The sequence below is a fragment of the Seriola dumerili genome, unplaced genomic scaffold, assembly GCF_002260705.1.
Source record: "Seriola dumerili isolate Sdu_G_001 unplaced genomic scaffold, Sdu_1.0 BDQW01000040.1, whole genome shotgun sequence".
In the NCBI taxonomy this organism is placed as follows: domain Eukaryota; kingdom Metazoa; phylum Chordata; class Actinopteri; order Carangiformes; family Carangidae; genus Seriola; species Seriola dumerili.
The window spans coordinates 1,045,837-1,065,141 of NW_019174295.1; the positions used below are offsets into that span (position 1 = coordinate 1,045,837).

The window sequence follows — 19,305 nt, forward strand, 5'->3', positions numbered from 1 at the left end:
CTTTTAGGAGCGAGATGGGAAAAATACGACACAGATCAAGTTCTGAAAGTTGAATTTTTCCCTTTACTTCCATTGAAATGCAGATACCAGTACCTTTTTTCCCCGCTCCTCCTGTAAACACAATATTTCATTCCCGGTAGCCTGTTCCTTGATCAATTGTACCAAGGCTTTCTGCTGCTTTATCATTCAAGGCAGAAGCTCAAGTGCACACAGCTCGACTTTTCCATTGTGGCCGACGTCTGCGTCATCTGACCTTCTTAAAAATTGCATGCCCATATTTTTCCATATGTTTATGTATGTGATTTATTGCTATTAAAATGTTCCACTGTATGTAATGTGTCACTGTGCCATTAAGTTAAACATATCAGCATGTCATTATCTGCTGCTTGTCATTTTGAACAGCATGAATAAAAATCTATCAAGTCAAGTAATTACATACTAAGATGTGTGGTGCTATTTTTATAATACTATTGTTCACTGCCTATTCTGTGTACTCTAAGCTTTGCTTTCCGATTCAGCTGATTTGTATTATGACCTTGTTGTGCTTGTATCTGTCTTACTACTATTCCAGTCTCCTTTCACTCACTGCCAAGCTCAATTTCTAGAGGTGTGTGACCCACAGCTACAGTACAGCCCACATCGTCTAACTCAGAGGAAATAGTCCCCATGAAACCTACTGATTGTTAGATCTGTTGATTATTACTGAGACAGTTTTTCTGTTGCTGTTGAATATTTCCAATGGCACTTTCCAATGCTGTGTGTACCACAAGCAAAATTCACCTCCATTGTGTTTGGGTGAAGGCAGAAATCTCAGAGGCAGATATTTCACAACATTATTTGCACAGCTAGATAGAGATAAGTAAAAGATATTGTTTTTTTTTTTTATGTAATTTGGATTAACTAACACTCTAATACAACTCCATCATCTTGCGTCAAATAATGTCAGTGTTAGCTTCTGCTTGCCTGTTACACATATGACAAATTGATGGTGTGGATGTCCAAATGAGAGAGTGAAGCATGGACCTCCTAAACATCAGTCTGTCTTGTTCGCCTTAACACCTGTCAGACCACATTTGTTTATGCTGAACAGAGGCACCATTGAGACAACCTTTTATTTTCGATTTCGAAATGGCAACTTGTCAGACGCTGTTCTGACCTTGGGACTTTCAAATGTTCTACCTCGGAGAAGATGACCTTGCAAAACAATGACTCAAAGTCATGTTCTCACTGTTGAATTATTTGACTCACTGACTTCAAACCAAGTAATGGCTGCTTACATCTGTCAGTTTATTGTTCATTATAAGTGAAAATATTGTTTCATGGTTATATTGCAAAGGCAGAACTGAACAATGTTAGTTTTCTATTGCAACACCAGATGCTATTTTTTTTATTTGTCATTTTGAGACTACTTGGCATGGGTTTAGCTATCGATTATGCTTCTGTTTATTGGTTAAATGGACAGCTCAAATCCCATTTGGGCACTGATTTAAACCATGTTCAAACCAGTGTCAGAGCTGTCTGGTTCTATTATCTTTTATGTGCACTCAATTAACTGCTTCTCCTCTAACAGAAAGTTTATTGTCATCGTTTGTATTTTCCATTTTGCATCAGTTATGCTTGGGTATCGTGGACAAAATTCAATTTAGTTGAGCTTGCTTTATATATATTAAATCATAGACTTTGATAAGTAATAACTGATGACAGTAATAACAGTAATAACTGATTAAATACACACTATATGTCAGCTTAGGCCAGAAAACTATAAAGACTTTAATTTTCACCTCCACATTCCTCTCTAATGATTATTTAAATAATTAGCCTGCAGCTTTAGAGGAACATGCTTAGATTTTAGATGGACTGTTATTTGTGCCATACCCATTCATTTCCAGTTGATGGCAGCAACACTGTAGAGGAGGATCTAATCCCCTGCAAATAAAGGAGCAGAGAAAGAAGCAGGGGCTGGACAATGAAGAAGTTTGTTGTGATAGAAGAAGAATGCGACCTTCAGGTGCACCTTGTAAGCTACTAATTTAGATGACAGGAAGACTGTGTGCTCAAGCTTTTTTTTAAAAAAAAAAGAAAGAAAAAAAAAGCAATAGTAAATTAGGAGGTTTTGCTTTTTTTTGGATTGTTTTATTTAAAATGTTTTAGAAGAAAGACAGAAGTAACACTGCAACTGTACTACTGGCGAGGGCTATCACAAGGAATTCTAGTCCACCTAAAATAATCAGAACACCCTCCACCTCCCCAAACAAAAAATGGCAATTGTCTCATTTCATTGTTGTGGAATTCACTTGGGATAATTCCAGTTTTAGAAGATATTTGAAGTGTTTTCACCCGCTAAAACGAGGTGGGTAAACCTTTAGGGTGGGGTAAGTTGGTGTTATCATCAATCATTAAATATTTAAGGTAAAGAGACCTCCTCATGCTGCGCAAAGAAACATTCAAAATCTAAATCACTATCACCTTAAGTAATTAGAGGGTAATTTGTTTATCTGATGCATTGTGGGACTATAGCCTACGTTTGGCAGCATTAAAAAGTTCCCATCTATTGTTGATTCCCACAAACGTCCGCTGAGTTGCAATATTCCCGATGGTCCCTGAAGGCAACAGCAGAGGATGAAGGAAACCTGGTAACGCTCTCACAAAGCTAACGTTATCTGTGTGCTGCTAAGCCCTGTGAACGCATCAGCTTTGTCAACATGCACTTAAATGTTTACCTAGGCTGTCTACCATCAAACATTTACCTCGTATCTTCTTCAAAAGCGTGCTAATAGATTCATCATGCAGTGTTTTAACGAGCCGAGCTAGCCAGGCTGGCAGACTTTTTTCTCGTCGTAGCCACAATCAGTTGACCAGCTAACCAGAACGAGTTGTTGTTAGCTTAAGCTATCTTGGTGAATATGGCGATTGTGTCTGGCTCCTGCGCCAGGGTAAACGGGTCTAGAAATGGGCCCTCTGTGTCGGCTACGCCTTCTGGATCCGTTGGACAGTCTCAGCCCATGATAGCGGTATGGGAATGGCAGGATGACCTGGGCTATTGGCGGCCTTACAGCGGCCAAGTGAGCGCCTACATCGAGCGGTGTCTGTCACCGCGGGGCCAGAGAGGAGGAGCACCCGGCTCAACGAGCATCTGTCTCGGACAATCAGACCCCAGCCTGTCGCCTTATCTCATTGACATACCAAGTTTGAAACAGTTTCGACAGGACACAGGTGAGCCTATCTCATACATTTAACAAGTTCAAGTTAGCCTTCATCTGTTATCATTTTTATAATGTGCCTCGAAACCTTGTAAATACACCAGGCCCGGCTGGCCACGCTAGCCACTTAGCGTTAGCTTATAGGGGCGCTGTTGTTTTGATAAGTGTTTACATAGCTGCAAGCTGAGATTAGCCAAGTAAAGGATGAAGTTGTGAAGTTAGCCGGTTCTTAAATTCCTTTGTTTTGTTTAACTTGTCTATATAACCTTGCTGCAACCCGTCACATGACTGTAACATTAGCATATTGTTTTGCTTCTTTCAGCTCAATTGATTCGAGGTAACTAGTTTGAATGAGGGGCAGTAGAGCTTGTAAATTAACAATGACAAACCAGTGTTACATCGAGCGTGTAGCAGTTTCAACGTTCCTCCGGACAATGCTAAGAAATTACTTTAAAACAAAACCATAAAGTAGTAGCATCAGCCAAATTAATGAAGTGGCTGCCATGAGGGATGAGCTTGCATTAAGGCAAGGATTATATAGGATTTACATTGCTGACATCTACATGTAAGGGTACTTAACTGTGAGGACTTGGCACTTTGCCCTGTTATGACTCCACTTTGGGATTTTGCCGGAAATGTGGATTTATTTTTACATGTAATGCTTGCATAGTGCAGCTGTAGTTTAATGCACTAATTGACAATCACTTTTCTAATTTCAGGTAAGACACGGTCAGTACGTCGGTCCCTGTTTGCCCAGTCCTCAGGCCTTGGCAGTGGTGTCTACTGGGAATGGGCCAATGATGAAGGAGGGTGGACTCCATATGAGACGCGAACCTCTATCCTTTTGGAGCACAGCTATCAGGCCCGTCAAGGCACCGCAGATCTGGGCCCACATGGATACAATTACATAGTGGATCTAACGTCCCTGGCCCAAGTTAATAAAGCCACAGGCTTCAGGCGGCAAGTGCGACGCCAGTGTAACCTCCCATACCCGCTGGCCTCCTCTGGCCCCCCGGCCATCCCCTCGGGCCCTGCGTGCTCCTGCCAGCAGTGTTTGAGCCACAGCAGCACAGGACCCATGCCCAGCCGTTCACGACATTCCTTTTCATCAGGGAGTCTGAACCGGCCCAGCCTCCAAGGGACAGGGAGGGCTGCAGCGGCTCACCCCACTTCTGTCTACTCGCCATACCCTAGGAGACCCCTCTCTGTTGGGGGAATGTCTTGGGGCAGCCCCTGGCCCCCACCACCTTCTGGTAGTCAACTGTCTGCACCGCTTCTGACCAGCTCTTCCAGTGCAAATGGGTTAAGGTTGGTATCTGACATCTGTGTTGGATTGTGACTTGGTTTGCAGTTAAATGCAGACAGGTTAAAGTAACACAATGGCAGTGATGTGTTTCTTTGGTTCATTTAGCTGTCTGGGGATGCATGACATGGGCTGCTCTCCACCCATCCCTCCCCTTCCCCATTGTTTTTCCTGTCTGTTGCCACCTTGACCTATCCTGTAAAACAGGAATGACAAAAACTGCTGTGTAGCTGCAGCCCTGCAGTGGTATGTGTTTGGCTCAGTTTGTGTGACTCCAGCTTTCCTTCTTTTCTGTTCCCGACAACATAAAAAACTATTTTCAAAGACAAAATTGCCCACTGAAGTGGTATTGTGAATATGCAGTTCACTTGCAATTTCTCTTGGCTCTGATTTTCTTCAACATTAAATTTCATTTGGTCTGTTCTGAGCCGCTGGAAATGAATAACAGCATTGTAAAATGCTAGATGTTCTCTGCCTAGTACATAATCTGGTATGTGTTATGGGCCCATGTTTGTAGTGATTGCTCACACTTCTTAGAGGTTACTGTGGAAGGTGTTGCAAATAATAGATAACAGCATGCATCGTGTTGTTTCATAGCCTAAAAGAGCTCTGCCTATTTAGCATACAGTGGCTTCAGAAAGTATTAGACCTTCACTTTTTGCACAGTTTGATGTAGATTTAATTTCAAATTGATAATATTGCCATTTTGCCCATAATTTACACTCAATATCCCACGATGAAAAAGTGAAAATATGTTATTGCAAAGTAATTACAAATCATAAACTGAAATCTCTCATTTACAAAAGTGCGCAGACACTGATCAGATTCATCCTGTTTGCTTTAATTATCCTTGAGATGTCTTAAGAACTTGATTGGAGTTGTGGTGGAAATCTATAAATGAACAGTTGACAGAATGATCAAGTTGTCTTTATATATTTTAATAAGAGCGTTGCAAAGGATCAGTGTACAGTCACACTGAGTGCAATTGCAGACTGATATCGAACAAAGATTGTATATGAACTTTATAGAAAAAGAGAAAGAAGGAGGCAGGGTCAGGATGTGTGTGTAAACAATTCTGGCTGCCATTCTGACCGTCTAACTGCCAAGAAGAAGCAGGGGGAAGAACCAGCTGGAAGAACGACTGTCTCAGCAGCAAACCATCAATCTGGCCTATATGGTATATGGCTAGACAGAAGCCACTCTGAGTAAAAGCTGTATGACAGCCTGTTTGGAGTTTGCCCAACAGCATTTAGAGGACTCTTAAGAGAATGAGAGAAAAGATCCTCTGGTCTGATGAGATGAAAATTGAACTCTTTGGGCAGAACTCCAAACACTATGTCTGGCAATCATCATCATCATCATCACCTGTCTAATACGGTAGTGGCAGCGTCGAGCTATGGGGGGGGGTTCTCAGTGACAGAGACTTTTCAGACTTGAGGGAAGGATGATTGGAACCTAATGCGTAGAGGTTCTTGAAGAAAACCTGCAGAGACTGAGTTGACTATTCAGCTTTCAGCATGACAATAGCCCAAACATAAAATGCTGGAGTGTCTTTGGGACAAGTCTTTGACTGTCCTTGTGTGGCTCAGCCAAAGCCCAGACTGAAACCCCATAGAACATCTGTGGAGAGACCTGAAGATGGCAGTTCACAGACACTTCCCGTCCAATCTGACGGAGCTTGAGAGGATCTGCCAGGAAGAATGGGATAAACTGCCTGAATCCAGTTGTGCAAAGCTTGCAGAGACTGGAAGCTGTAATTGCTGCCCAAGGGGGCTCCTGCAAAGTGCTGAATCAAGCCTCTGAATGCTTTTGTAAATGAGAGATTTCAGTTTCAGATTTTTATTAAATTTACTAAAATAAAAGGGGAAAAAAAAGATTTGTTTTCTTTAGTAGTGGCTACTTTTCTTTCAGCATACATGGCCTTATTATGTTGCATGCCATTAATGTGGTTGTTGTTGGAGCCTATATAGTGCATTCAGATACCAGGCATGCAGCACACAGCTTCCTTTAGACAGCAGGTTAACTGATGTCAAGAAGGCCTCATTTTATCAGTCACACATTTCCTCCTATTGTGTTACCATGTCCTCTTATGTGGGAGTGATCTGAGTGATGAGGGTAAAATATCCAAACAGGAATTTTTATGTTATTTAAATGTTAATTCACATCTTTTTTTTCTTCTTTTTTTTCCTTTTCAAGCTGTACTCTTTGTCATTTTGTCATTTTGGTTAGAGCGCAGGATTACCTGACTACAAAAATGAAGATCAACAGTATTAGTGCTATAACGCTTAGTCAGTGAGTTGATGAGTAGTGTGACAGAAAACAGAACAATTATTTTGATAAAATACCAAACATTTTCTGGACCCAGCTTCTTCATTGTGAGGATTTGCTCCTTTCTCAGTTTTACATAAATGTAATATCCCCCTCTGACAATTGGAAGATATCTCATTGGGCTTTGGGAAAATCCTGAAGAGCATTTTACACTTTTTATAGAATAATTGTTGATTAAAGAACTAATGAAGAGATGAATCAGCAAAGAAGATAACCGCAGCCCTAAACTGGACTTGCTTTAGAGTTCTCTTTTACGTCAGTACTGAGAATTGTTCGTTTTCCTTCCTGGAAGCCTGTTTTCCACAGTAAGCTAATTTATTGGGTACATATCCATCAATATATTGACTGTTGAGTCACACTCCCTAGTTGCACATGCATTCAATGTTGAGTTGTTTTTAATCAATCTCAGACCCTCATAGTTGTTCGCTGTACAGTCTGAAGACGGTCACTTTTTCAGATACTTAAGTAAAGTTAAATAAATCTTTACAGTTAATTTGGGAGCTGGTTGTATTTTCTTGTCTTGATCTGGTGCCAAAGTCATTTCTTAATGTCACTGTATTTAAACGGTATAATCCTGTGAAGTGGACTGGAAACCTAAATGGTTCTAATGGTTTTTGTTTTGTTCTCCCTGTCTGGTTCATTGCTGCTGTTTTTCCTGACTGACTGTTTCTGTCCTTGTTTCCTGTCCTGCAGCGTTCCCTCTATCTCTGTGCAGCTGAACGGATCCACCAGCGTGAGCTCTGCCCTGGCAGGTAAACGGGCCACTCACCATCCATCCTCACTGTGACCTGCTCAGTCTGTTCTGCACCACACTTTCGGAGTTGGTTACAGGTTTTATTGAGTGTAACGTTAGTGGTTTATGTGCCACCCCTCTGCATGTGTCTTGTGGGTGTCAGTCTGTTTAGGAATAACATGGAGGAGGGAGTTAAAAATAAAAAGCAAACACACCCTAAATGTTAAACAAGCTTGAAAAGCATGAAACTGAAAAGAGTCGGGGAAATGATGTCCCTTTTATTGTTGAATCCATCAGAGAGGCTTCTGTTTAGCAAGAACCAACATAATGCAGCTTGTTGGCTCAGTATATATGAAAACAGCCCCCACACAGGAGGCTTGTCTTTTATTGAGAGCCTACACAGGTTTCCTCATGTTGTATAAACCACTTGGCCCTGGATGCAAAGGATGATTGACTTCAGTTTTCAGTCCTCATACTGAAAGATAGTAGTTGTCCCACAGCTCCACCCACTCTGGTTTTTGATTGATGGATCAAGGCTAAACAACATAATAGACGGGTATGCGCACTATTACTCATACAACTAATACAATATGTCCTTATAGTCTGTTAGTACAGATGATTTGGATTTCTGACAGTCATTTGAATGTTGCTGTAAAAATGTATTAATGACAGATGGATTTGTTACGATGGTGAAAATGAGACGGGAGGTTGTTTTCTCCAACAGCAACACTTGTTGTCATGACTTACAGAAAGCTGAATGTGCTGCAGTGTTTCACTTTCACTCACACCCATTTCGGTACAGCTGTTTTAAATGAATCACCGACATCCTTACCTAATACTCACCTTTGAGCTTATTTTTGAAAAGGTTTTAATTTTTCGTATTTTTAAAAGGACATCGCTCTAATATAAAGTTCTCAAATAAAAGATTTCATTCATTCAAAAATTTCATTCAGAATCCTAAAATCAAATATTATCAGATACATCGACATACAGGATGGTAGGGTCAGCATTTGGCACCAGGAGCATGAATCCTTGGTGGTGGTGTAACAATGTGGGAAATGTTTTCTTGGCACACTTTCATGCTCTTAATACCAGTCAATCATTGTTTGAATGCCACAGCCTGTCTTGAGTATTGTTGCTGATCATATTCATGCCTTTATGGCCACAGTTTATCATTTTCTAAGTGCTACTTCCAGCAGGATGATGCTCCGTGTCACAAAGCGAAAGTTGTCTCAAACTGGTTGCGTGAACATGGCAGTGAGTTCAGTGTGAATGCAGTTGAACAGCTCTGGGATGTGGTAGAACAGGAGGTTGGTAGCATGAATGTGCAGCTGACAAATGATGTGATGCAATCATGTCAACATGGAGCAGAATCTCAGAGGAAAGTTTCTATCATCTTGTGGAATCAATGACACGAAGACCTGAGGCTGTTTGCGAGCTAAGGGAGGAGCCACCCAGTATTAATATGGTGTTCCTAATAAAGTGTTCACTCTGTATATTTTTTCAAACAGCATCTTAATAAACAAGATTTATGCTACAGCGTCTCAGTAAATGGTTCGAAGTTGGTATGAAGAGAATGGATGCTGTGTGCACTGAGCTGTCTCAGCTGACTCATTACAGTCTAATAATAATGACATGCATGCAAGTCAGTGTTATTGTGTTCAATGCTCATTAGTCAGTAATGAACATTAATGGTAATCACTGTTGTATTTTACACACTTTTTTAAATTCAGTCAAATGCTTCAAATAAATTCTACCACCTCCAATTCTGTTGGAGGGAGATTTTACATGTTAAAAAAGTAAACAGTATTCTCTCTGCTGGTCTGAGAAGGCTTAATATGCATTTATATGAGTTAGGTTTGTCATAAACTGGCTTCCATCAACATTACTTTTTAAGATGATTGGATCAGCCTTTTACCAAGCAACAGAAAAGTGTCTGTTTGTATGAATGTTGGGCTGTCGTTTTGCTTCCCGTTTTGTAACTGGAAAATATGGCAGCTATTCTGGGAATTGTCATTCACGAGTCAAGAGTCATTAAGTCACCAATGTCAGTTACACAACAGTGTCTGTCTTGTGTCTGTTAATATTTTGATTGTTAACAGTAGTCACCATAAGCTACTGGCCATACCAAACCAAGTAAGGCTGTAGTTGCAAAACCCCTGATTGTACTCAATTGAAGATGAGTGTGTTTTATTGTTTTGAGTTAAAGTTTTCATTTAATATAATAAATGGGTTTTTTTTCTTTTCTTTTTCTTTTTTCAGACGGTAGATAGTGTTGCTTTAAATGATCGCATTGCACCTGCACCACTTAGCCTGCATAGAGATTGTTGTTGTCATCATGTAAACCATTCCACATAGTTTGCTGATTGATCGGTGAGTCTCAGTTTCTGGCCGCCATTAGTTCTCAGTGGATCATTTCCAGACGGAGTTTGCACTTAGCTCATGAGATTTAGGCTCTGACACAGTAGCTGTGTTTGCAGAATCAGCTTTAAGAAGAACTCTGCTTCATAGGAAACAAACACACCAGGGAAAAATGTTAAACAAGATCAGTTTAATTTTAATTTGAAAGCTCTTAATGCTGTGTCTCACTCCAGTGTTTTGTGTCTGTGTGTACAAATGAGGGTCGCAGTGGAAGCATCAGCTGCTGCTACATTTCTCATACCTTTGATTTGTTCCTTTCTACTCCTGCATATCTCCACTTGCTCTCAACCCTCACCTGCCCCACTCTGCCCCGCCCCGCCCTGTCTCGCCTCAACTCAACCCAACCCACCCACCCCACCCATCCCTCCCCGTCCCTACCCTACCCCACTCCAGGCATGGCCTCCATTTTGATGTCAGCAGTGGGACTCGGCGTGCACTTCACCACTGCCCCCCTCCCTCAGCAGCAGCAGCAGCAGCAGCTACAGCAGCAGCAGCTACAGCAGCAGCAGCAGCAGCAACCTGCTCCTTTCTCTCTTCCTCCTCCTCTCCTCCCCCCAGCCAGCAGGCCCAGCAAGCCCCACAGCAGCAGCAACAGCAGCAGCAGCAGCAGTTCAGTTAGGAGAGCAAAGAGGCAGCACAGGAGAGGTAGCTACCACACCACCTGCCCTTCCTCCACCTCTTTTTCTCCACCGTTCTCTTTTAGTCCAGTAGTCATTACCACGGGCTTGAGGAACATTTCATCCTGCATCAACTCACTCTCATTTGTCTTCAAGTGTTCGTAGGGCGTGTTCACACTACTCCACTTTTGTAGTTGTTGTAGTTGAAAAAAAGTGCTGCTGCAACTGCATATTGTGCAACTATCAAATAAGGAGATAAGGCTTGTAAACTGACTTTTTAAAACCAGACTACCTCTTGCAACTCTGTCCTCTCTGCTGCTCTCACCTCCAGTTTCATTCCAGTTGTTGTCGTCAACATCAGCTGCTTACCTGCCATAAAATTTTGCATCTCCATAGTTATTGGTCAGCCCTCAATGATTCGAGCTGCAGCACTTTTTTTTTTTTTTTTTTTTAAACAACCTTTTAGCGTCTCCCTGACCGTCGTAACAGAAAGAGGTGCTGGGAGTCTGAAAGATGTGGAATAGTGCAAACACTGTGCAAATCTAGCATTGAGCTGTTTAACGAAACCTTCATGTTTGGATTTAACCACATGTCTACTGTATGTACAGATGGGTGACAAACTAATGTAAGTGAGTGAGTGGAGAGACATAACAAATCCAGATGCTTCTGTACAGGCCACAACACTAGATCTAAACCCACCTGAACAGGAGTTTTCCTCAACCAAAAATAGAAAAACTAAAATGAGTGAATATCTTGCCAAGAAGCACTGAAGCTGTTCTCGAGGCTCGGGGTGGAACAACACCCTACCAAGAGCCTTTATGTTGGGTTTTTACTTTGATTTGTCTCCCATCTGTACATCGACAGATCATTGTGTGGACGGTTCCTTCACTTCTGGGGCAGAAGACATCACCGATCTGTCACATGTCCCAGGAACCACTGCTGTAGTGATAGTCGATTAATCTGGGCGTCAATCAACAGCAAATTAATTTGTTAAAATCTAGGTTGTCATTTTTTAAGCAAAACTTCCCAAGTATTTGATGATTCCAGCTTTTCAAATGTGAGAATATTATGTATATTATAGTAAATTTAATATATTTTCTCCCGTTTTACAGACCAAACAATTAGTTGATTAATCAAGAAAATAAACATTCAATTAATTGACGATGAAAATAATCATTAGCACTCAGTTCACTGAATATCCAGCTCGTTGCAATCAACCTTTAGACATACTGTACATCATATTCTCCGTCAGACTTGGTACATCAAAGTGGCTTCGCTCCATAAATTAATTAATGCTGTTTGTTGGCCATCAACAAACACAACAAAACAAAAAAAAAAAAAAAAGCACAGTATGTGTTTTGATGCAGCTCAGCTCATTTAAATTGTCTTCCATGCTTTGTTGCTCATCTGTATAATGAGCTTCTTTTCATTGCTGCCTCTGTAGTTCTGCCTGATTTATTTTTTCTTTTTCTTTTTTCCTTTTCTTTCATCTCAGCATTGTCATGACACTTCCTCCACTCTCTCTGTCTGCCACTTCCTAACCTGAATACCTGCATTAGAAATAGACAGTGGACACGTCAGACATTTAAAAAAAAAAAAAAGTATTCATGTCTGGTAACTGATCAGTTAATATTCATATTCTTTTTCTTATTTCTTCAGCTGGGAGAAAATAGCCAACTTCCTAACATTTGAAAATCTGGAATTAAATGGAGTCTCTCTTGTGTAATAAAACCCCCCAAAAATAGACGCTTGAAGATGAATGTTTAGTTCACTTTCAGAGTTTTCTTTCCTAAACAGATTTGACACTCACATGTATGTGTGTGTGTGTGTGTGTGTGTGTGAGAAAGTGTCTGTATCCATCCCTCACGCTGCTCATTGTCATTATTCATTAACACTGAATGGTTCATCCTGTTATTGTGGATTCAGATCGTCTCTGTGGCTCTGCAGCATGTGTGTCTGCTTGTTTTACTTCAGCCATTTCTTCATTTTAGGATGTTTTAATTAGCCAGACAATTAATTTGACTATTTAGAGGAGTAGAAATACAACGTTTATATGGCAATGTGAGATTGTAATTTACTTGATGTTGTGAAGAAGATCATTTCATCTCATCTCACCAGAGTTTCATTTTTGTGTGTGTGTGTTTTGTTTTTTGTTTTTTTTTCCATGGCAGGTGGTAGGACTTGTCCTTATATTATCTGGCCTCTCTCAGCTCATTCATCATTTTGTTTTTTCTGCTTTGTCACTCTTCCAGCCTCCGCTCAGAGACCTGAGGAAGTGATTCAGCGCTACATGGAGGTGGTGGCTGGCGTGCCGGATGAGGTAAATGTTTGGACAACTCCACAGATGGTTTATTTGTGGTCTTTGTTAATTGACCACGGTGCAAATTTCAGCAAAGAATTTCAATAAAGTGTCTGCTACTGGCCCTAAAATAGAAGAGTAATTACATTTTTATTTATTGACTGACACTAAACACAAATTCCCCTTGTCCACACCAGGACTGCATTATCTGCATGGATCAACTGTCCAATCCATCCGGCTACGAGACACCGTCCACGGAGGAGGGGGGCCAGATCATCCTGCCAGACACTGTGGGGAAATTCATCAAATGTGGACACACCCTGCATATGCTCTGCATGCTGGCCATGTACAACAACGGAACAAAGGTACTGATCTCAGCTAATTGTTTGCGAAGTTATACGGTGATGTAACGATGTATTAGCACTGATTGATCTGGGAAGTCTGCCTTCAAGTACGACACAACTGTAGCATTCATCTGACAAAGCTTCAAGAATGATAGAGTATTTGTGTTAGAGACAGTACGTTCATGAGGCAATTAAACTAGTGTTAGAAAATGGCTGATAGCAATTTAAAGTGTGTGTCATTAGCAGCAAATGAGCTAACACATGGTAAAACATTGGAATTGTCCTTTTAAAACAACTTTTTTTTTATGCAACACACTGTCAACAGCTCTTTTCCTGCCCTCCTGAAATGCTTGTAGTCATTTATTCTAGGAGCATTTATTTAAGCTATAGTATAAAATAAACTAACCGCCAAATAAACACAACACTTTCCATACATATTGTACAGTTTGTAACTGTGGAATACTTATTGATCACATCAGCGGCGGAGTGATTTGGTGAAAGAGGGAATGGCAAAACAAAAGTCTCATCAGTGGATCAATGCATATTTGATCAGCACTTACCTGGTTTGTATTGATTGGTCGTGTTTAAAAGGCTCTCTGGTTGTGTTTTGTGTTCAGGACGGCAGCCTGCAGTGCCCCTCGTGTAAGACAATCTACGGAGAGAAGACCGGCACGCAGCCCAAAGGCAAGATGGAAATTTACAGCATCGCCCAGTCACTGCCCGGCCACCCAGACTGTGGCACCATCCAGATTATCTACAGCATACCTCCTGGCATACAGGTAACTCTGTCGCTTTGACAAGATAAAATATGTGCCTGAAAATACATGCAAAAGCAGAGATCTAAAATACTGGCCCTAGGGACTGGATCTGGCATGCGAAAGAATTTCATTATTCCCTCCACGTGTTTAGAATTTATTGTTCAATCCATCCCAACATTTTTTTAACCTCCATTTTGATTTTCGTGTTTAGCACATTGATTTACAGCAGCAGTCATGATACCTCCAGGCTCCTACTGAACCTAAAAGAAAACAGAAAAGCAGTTGTTTTTTTCTCCGTTTGAGGAGGATTAATTATGCTTTCCTGGAGTTTAATGTCTCATCCACAAGGAGAAAGCTGCTGTTCTCAGAGCAGTGCGACTTTGCTTTAATTTGCTAAAAATTTGTGTTTATTTATTAACAAAAAAATATTGTTAAGGCGATAACAACCTGGCCAGTGGCCTCTAGGTTATTTGATTTTTAAAGTTCCCCTCCAGACACATTTTAAACTATGTAAAAATACTCTGCTCTTAATATTTTGTGTAACATGGTTTTCTCACATGAAAAGTAGTAGTTGCAAGTCTGCTCATAGTGTGTCTGTTAAGAGTTAGTCAGCTGTAGAAGAGTTTAGTTAGCCCAGTTTAACCTATGGCAGTTCCTGATGGCTCATGTTAAATGTCTTGCTGCCACAGAGGAAATTAATTCTGCACTTGTTAAAAAGAAGTCAAAAGCACTTTCAGATGTCCTAACTGCAGAAATGGACCGGGGACCAAATAATTTATCAAGCTGCCAAGAATCACCAGCGTCACTGGCTAAAAAGCCAAAGAAAATCATTCAAGCCGGTTCACTGAGCCCAACTGATGTATGTGGCTGATAGACAAGCTACATAAATGTGGGATTTAAGTTCCACTTTAATAAAAGTATTTCATGTTTCACTTCAACAAGAGGAAAAGCTTTAAGGATGAAGACTCTCTTCTCCTTGGACTAATGGTATCTAAAGGAAAGTTTCCCAGCAAGAATAGTCTGGAAGTATTATGTATCCTCAAAAAGTCTGTGTCTGAAACCAGATGTCAGAAAAGGGCGTTTAATGTTTCGGGCCAATACAGTTCATTACATGGAACGCCGTTTTAAATGGGTAAAGCCGAATATTAGAAAATGACTGGAGGGCAAACTGCAGTCTGGACTGAAGCTTGTTCAGTGATACCCAGGGATTTCCAAATAAACTTCTAACAGATTGATGCTGTGGAGCTTTCTCCTCTCACCCATTGCGTAGAGTTCACAGTGAAGACCTCCTTCATTATTCTTTTGGGATAGCCTTTGTTTCTTTTCCTGTTGTAACGGCGAGTGAAGATAAACTGCAGTATAAGCCACTAATCTAAAGTTACAAGAACTTTAACCTGTTTTGTATCGAGCTGTTATGTTGCATCAACCTACAAAAGCTCGGTTATTAGATTATTTTATGATTCCAGCTGATGTGAAGTATTAAACTTTATAACTTTCCATTCATCAGTCAGTGTTTGTCTTCCTCCACCAGGGCCCGGAGCATCCCAACCCAGGACAGCCATACACCTGTAGAGGATTCCCTCGCTTCTGTTTTCTACCAGACAACGACAAGGGCAGGAAGGTAAAAAGCGTCACCTTTTCCATCTCACAGCTCGGCTCGAATCACTACTACAGCCACTTGTATATGCTGCAAGAAGTATAGAGAGATTTAACATGTCCATTACCTGTGTCAGTTTCCACCTCCAGCTCAATCAAGATCTGTACTCAGGGGAGTCATGCTCATACAAATATTGCCGGTCACAGTGTTTCATCAGTGTGAGCACAGAGGCAGAGTCGAGCCAAAGGCACCAGGCTGACGCATCAGGTGCAAACAGCTCAATGCCATTAACACAAGACTCCTTATAATGCTCCATCAGGGTCGAGGTGTGTTACTCTGATTAACATTTTGTGCTCATTATAAAGCTGCGTTGTTTCCATGGTGAATTAGCAGCTCATTTCCCCCTTGCTGGTAACCGCAGCTGAACACTTCAGCTTTTATAAATAATCTCTGATGTAATTCACTAATGGAAAATTGGATTAAATTATTCCAGTTGTAGATTCTCTGTGCTGTGCCTCAGACTCACTTCCACCGTCAGACTCCCTGATGTGATGCTCCTTGTACAACACTGATTTGAAATAATGAAAATACCCCATATCGGACACACAGCCTGTCCCACAGTGCGGGAAACTGCAGGAGCTTTTTCACTGGTTAAAATCAGAGCAGCGTTTAGGGAACACTGTTCATTTCCATCAATTAGGCAGCATGTCTGTCCTGATTTAACTACATAATCCCATTTCAGCTGAATTGTTTGTTTGTCGGCTGTTATGTCTGTGTCTGCTTGTAATGGCAGCTCCCACCGCTCTGTACATCCCTTTAACAACCGAGGCTACAGCCACACTGATACGTTTTAGTTTTAAATCGCATCGCGTTTGGTAAATTTGACCTGCTGTCCACACACACTCTGGAGTTTTTGAGCCCCTAAAACTGAGACTTTTGGAAACGCTGCTGGTCCCGTGTTAGTTTGAAAACACGGGGGTTACATTGTAGTCTGGACGAACAGGAAAGGGATTTTTTTTACCCATCTTACCTCCTGATCGGGTCTGATCAGCCTCAAATACAAGTGTTGCTGACCTGTTGTCTTTGCTAGCTGCTGTTGTGCAATTACAGTCTTTATTTTAATGCTACTGCCTTTGCTGTTCCTCATTCGTAGTATTTTCTGCAGCTAACCAACTGCAGAGTAGACAATCTGCTTCCTGTTTGCACCGGGATGCGCATGCCCAGTGTACGTTAATGGTCATGTGATATACATATGTGTGTTGCGGAGATCATTTCTGATACAGAAGCTGAAGCAGTCGGATGTTTCTAACTAAACCAGGTCTCTCAGAATTATAATGTGTTTTAACAACTTTTGCTGATAGCTAAACTACAGTAACCAGAATAAAAATGTCTACCAATATCTGAAGAAGTCATCCTCTTTTCTTACTTACACTAAAAGGCCTGTCTTCAAGAGATGGCAGAGCTGGAACTATGCAACAAAAGAAAAACTTTAAAAGTTGATGAACTGGCAGAGAAGTTAATGGAAGAAAAAGCTCATACGAAGCCATTAAGGAAGAACAGCTCAAAAGAATTCAGGCCCTGAAGAAGGACCAAAATGTCAAACTATTACTCTGGGTTTATAGAGGGCATCACTGTGGCCTCACAGCAAGAAGCTTGTGGTTTTCAATATACTGACCAGCTGCCTTCAGCTACAGCTACATCTTCTCCCTGTGTTTGTGTGGATTTTCTCTGGGTGCTCCAGTTTCCTCCCACAACTCTTACTAGAAAAACAAAATAATAATAAGTTTCAGTTTTATTTACAAATACAAAATACAAATTCTAACATGTGAGGAACCGGATTGTTTGCTAGAAAGAAAAAACTTCATTGAGTGAATTGAGTTTTGAAATAGTTGTGGATTGTTTTTACGTTGATGGACATACTGTTGAATTGTTTCGGCTCTGAGCTCTATCCATAAACGTACCTCACATTGTGCTGCCTGTGTCTCTTTTGAAAAGGTGCTGGAGCTGCTGAAGGTGGCGTGGATGCGCCGCCTCATCTTCACCGTGGGTACGTCCAGCACCACCGGCGAGCCCGACACAGTGGTGTGGAACGGCATCCACCACAAAACGGAGATGATGTCCAACTTGTCGGGCCACGGCTACCCCGACCCCAACTATCTGGACAATGTTCTATCTGAGCTGGCCTCTCAGGGCGTGACAGAGGACTGCCTCAAACTTCCAGGCGGCGGCGGTGGCGGCGGCGGCGGCAGCAGCTAGGTCACAGCTCCCAGCTTCACACACTACCACTCACTGCTGACCACTGAGTAAACCCTTCAAATACACCTCTGTGGCCGGGCGGACCTCCTTCCACCTCTGTCTGTTATTTAGTCTAAGTCAGCGTCTGCCCAAATCTCATTGAGTGAGCGAAGGGGGGAAATGAGCTGAATAAAGGTCTTGAAGCTTCTCTGGAAGGGTGCACAGTGGAGTGCTGGATGAGAATAGTTAATGCACCACTACATTCCCTCTCATCACACATGCCAGGAGACTGAACTGTGAGAAAAATGGGGCTTCTCTTACTCCGAGCCTCTTTTATCAAACCTCCACAAACTGGAGACTGTGTTTCTTCATTTGTTTCTTTTTTTTTTCTTTATTTCCATAAAGCCTCATCTGTATCCCCTTGTCCAGTTACCATGAGAATGGCAGCTCACACTGGGGATAGAAATCTCATTAAGCACTTTAGTTCTGACAGTGCATTTATCTGAGGTGTGTGATTTCCCGGTAAAGGGCAGTTAACTTGTTTCAAATTGGGAAGTTATGCAATTTAAGTGTTTCTGCAGAAAACATTTGTGTTTAGCACGATGACACACTGAAACTTTAGTAGCAAAGTCAGTATATACTATTTGATGAGAAGGGGCAATACTTGTTGTAAATAAAGCAAAAAAACATGAATGAAACAAAGGTATGTAAAAAAAAAAAAAAAAAAATTAAAAAAGTCTTGTCCACAAATGCCAGTTAAGGAGGATAAAGTTGTATATTTTTTAACATTTGACCATCAATTATCATATTTGATTCCCTAAAACTAATTTGATAAGCAGATGTCTAAAGCACTCACATGGTGATTTTTTTATGTTATGAATTCGCCGTCACCGTGCCTGTGGACCTTCTGCAGACCTTGTGTTTGTCACTTAATTTGTGAGTTAATGTTGCCATGTATGTGAGACGGGACAAGGTTACATCGTATATAGCTTGATGACCTCAATCCTTTTGCCCAAACAGATGGGATGGATCACTGAGATTAAAAAAAAAGAAAAAAAAAAGCACTGGTTAAAAAAAAACTTTACAGTGTGACAATCAAGGTCATTGAACTCGTCTTGATTAAACGAGACACACAAAGCCGTGGTGGGCATGGTAATGGTCCCACTGGCTGCAAACTCACCCCCTGTATTCACATGCATCATTCTGCTCACAGTACTGCAGTACGGTCACTGAAATGAGTTTTGACATGTATACAAGCAAAACTGGGAAAAAAAATGTCTGCAATAAAGAAATAAGGCAAAACTAATCCTGGCTCTGTCTGACTTTTTTTTTTTTTCTTATTTTATGAAGATAAAATTGCCAATCCACTGATCAGATCCTGTGCAGCCTGCTTGTCATAACTGGTAGTTTATTGGTTAATGTGACAAAATACATGTGAAAGATTAGCCTAACACCAATTTCTAGTTCTAT

The 19,305-nt window shown here is 41.1% G+C and overlaps 1 protein-coding gene across 2 annotated transcripts; it reads left to right on the top strand.

Annotated features, from left to right (window-relative positions):
- Window positions 1-2,629: 2,629 nt before the first annotated feature.
- On the top strand, window positions 2,630-19,129 carry dtx2 (deltex E3 ubiquitin ligase 2). 2 transcript variants are annotated; one of them, XM_022738886.1, is made up of 9 exons: window positions 2,630-3,213; window positions 3,920-4,508; window positions 7,525-7,583; window positions 10,379-10,630; window positions 12,855-12,922; window positions 13,099-13,266; window positions 13,863-14,024; window positions 15,535-15,624; window positions 17,596-19,129. In XM_022738886.1, exons 1-9 carry the CDS (start codon window positions 2,904-2,906, stop codon window positions 17,854-17,856), a joined length of 1,959 nt encoding a protein of 652 aa, XP_022594607.1. In that variant the 5' UTR covers window positions 2,630-2,903; the 3' UTR covers window positions 17,857-19,129. The 2 variants fall into 2 exon arrangements, with proteins under 2 accessions (XP_022594607.1, XP_022594608.1); XM_022738887.1 differs by lacking the exon at window positions 10,379-10,630.
- Window positions 19,130-19,305: the final 176 nt, after the last annotated feature.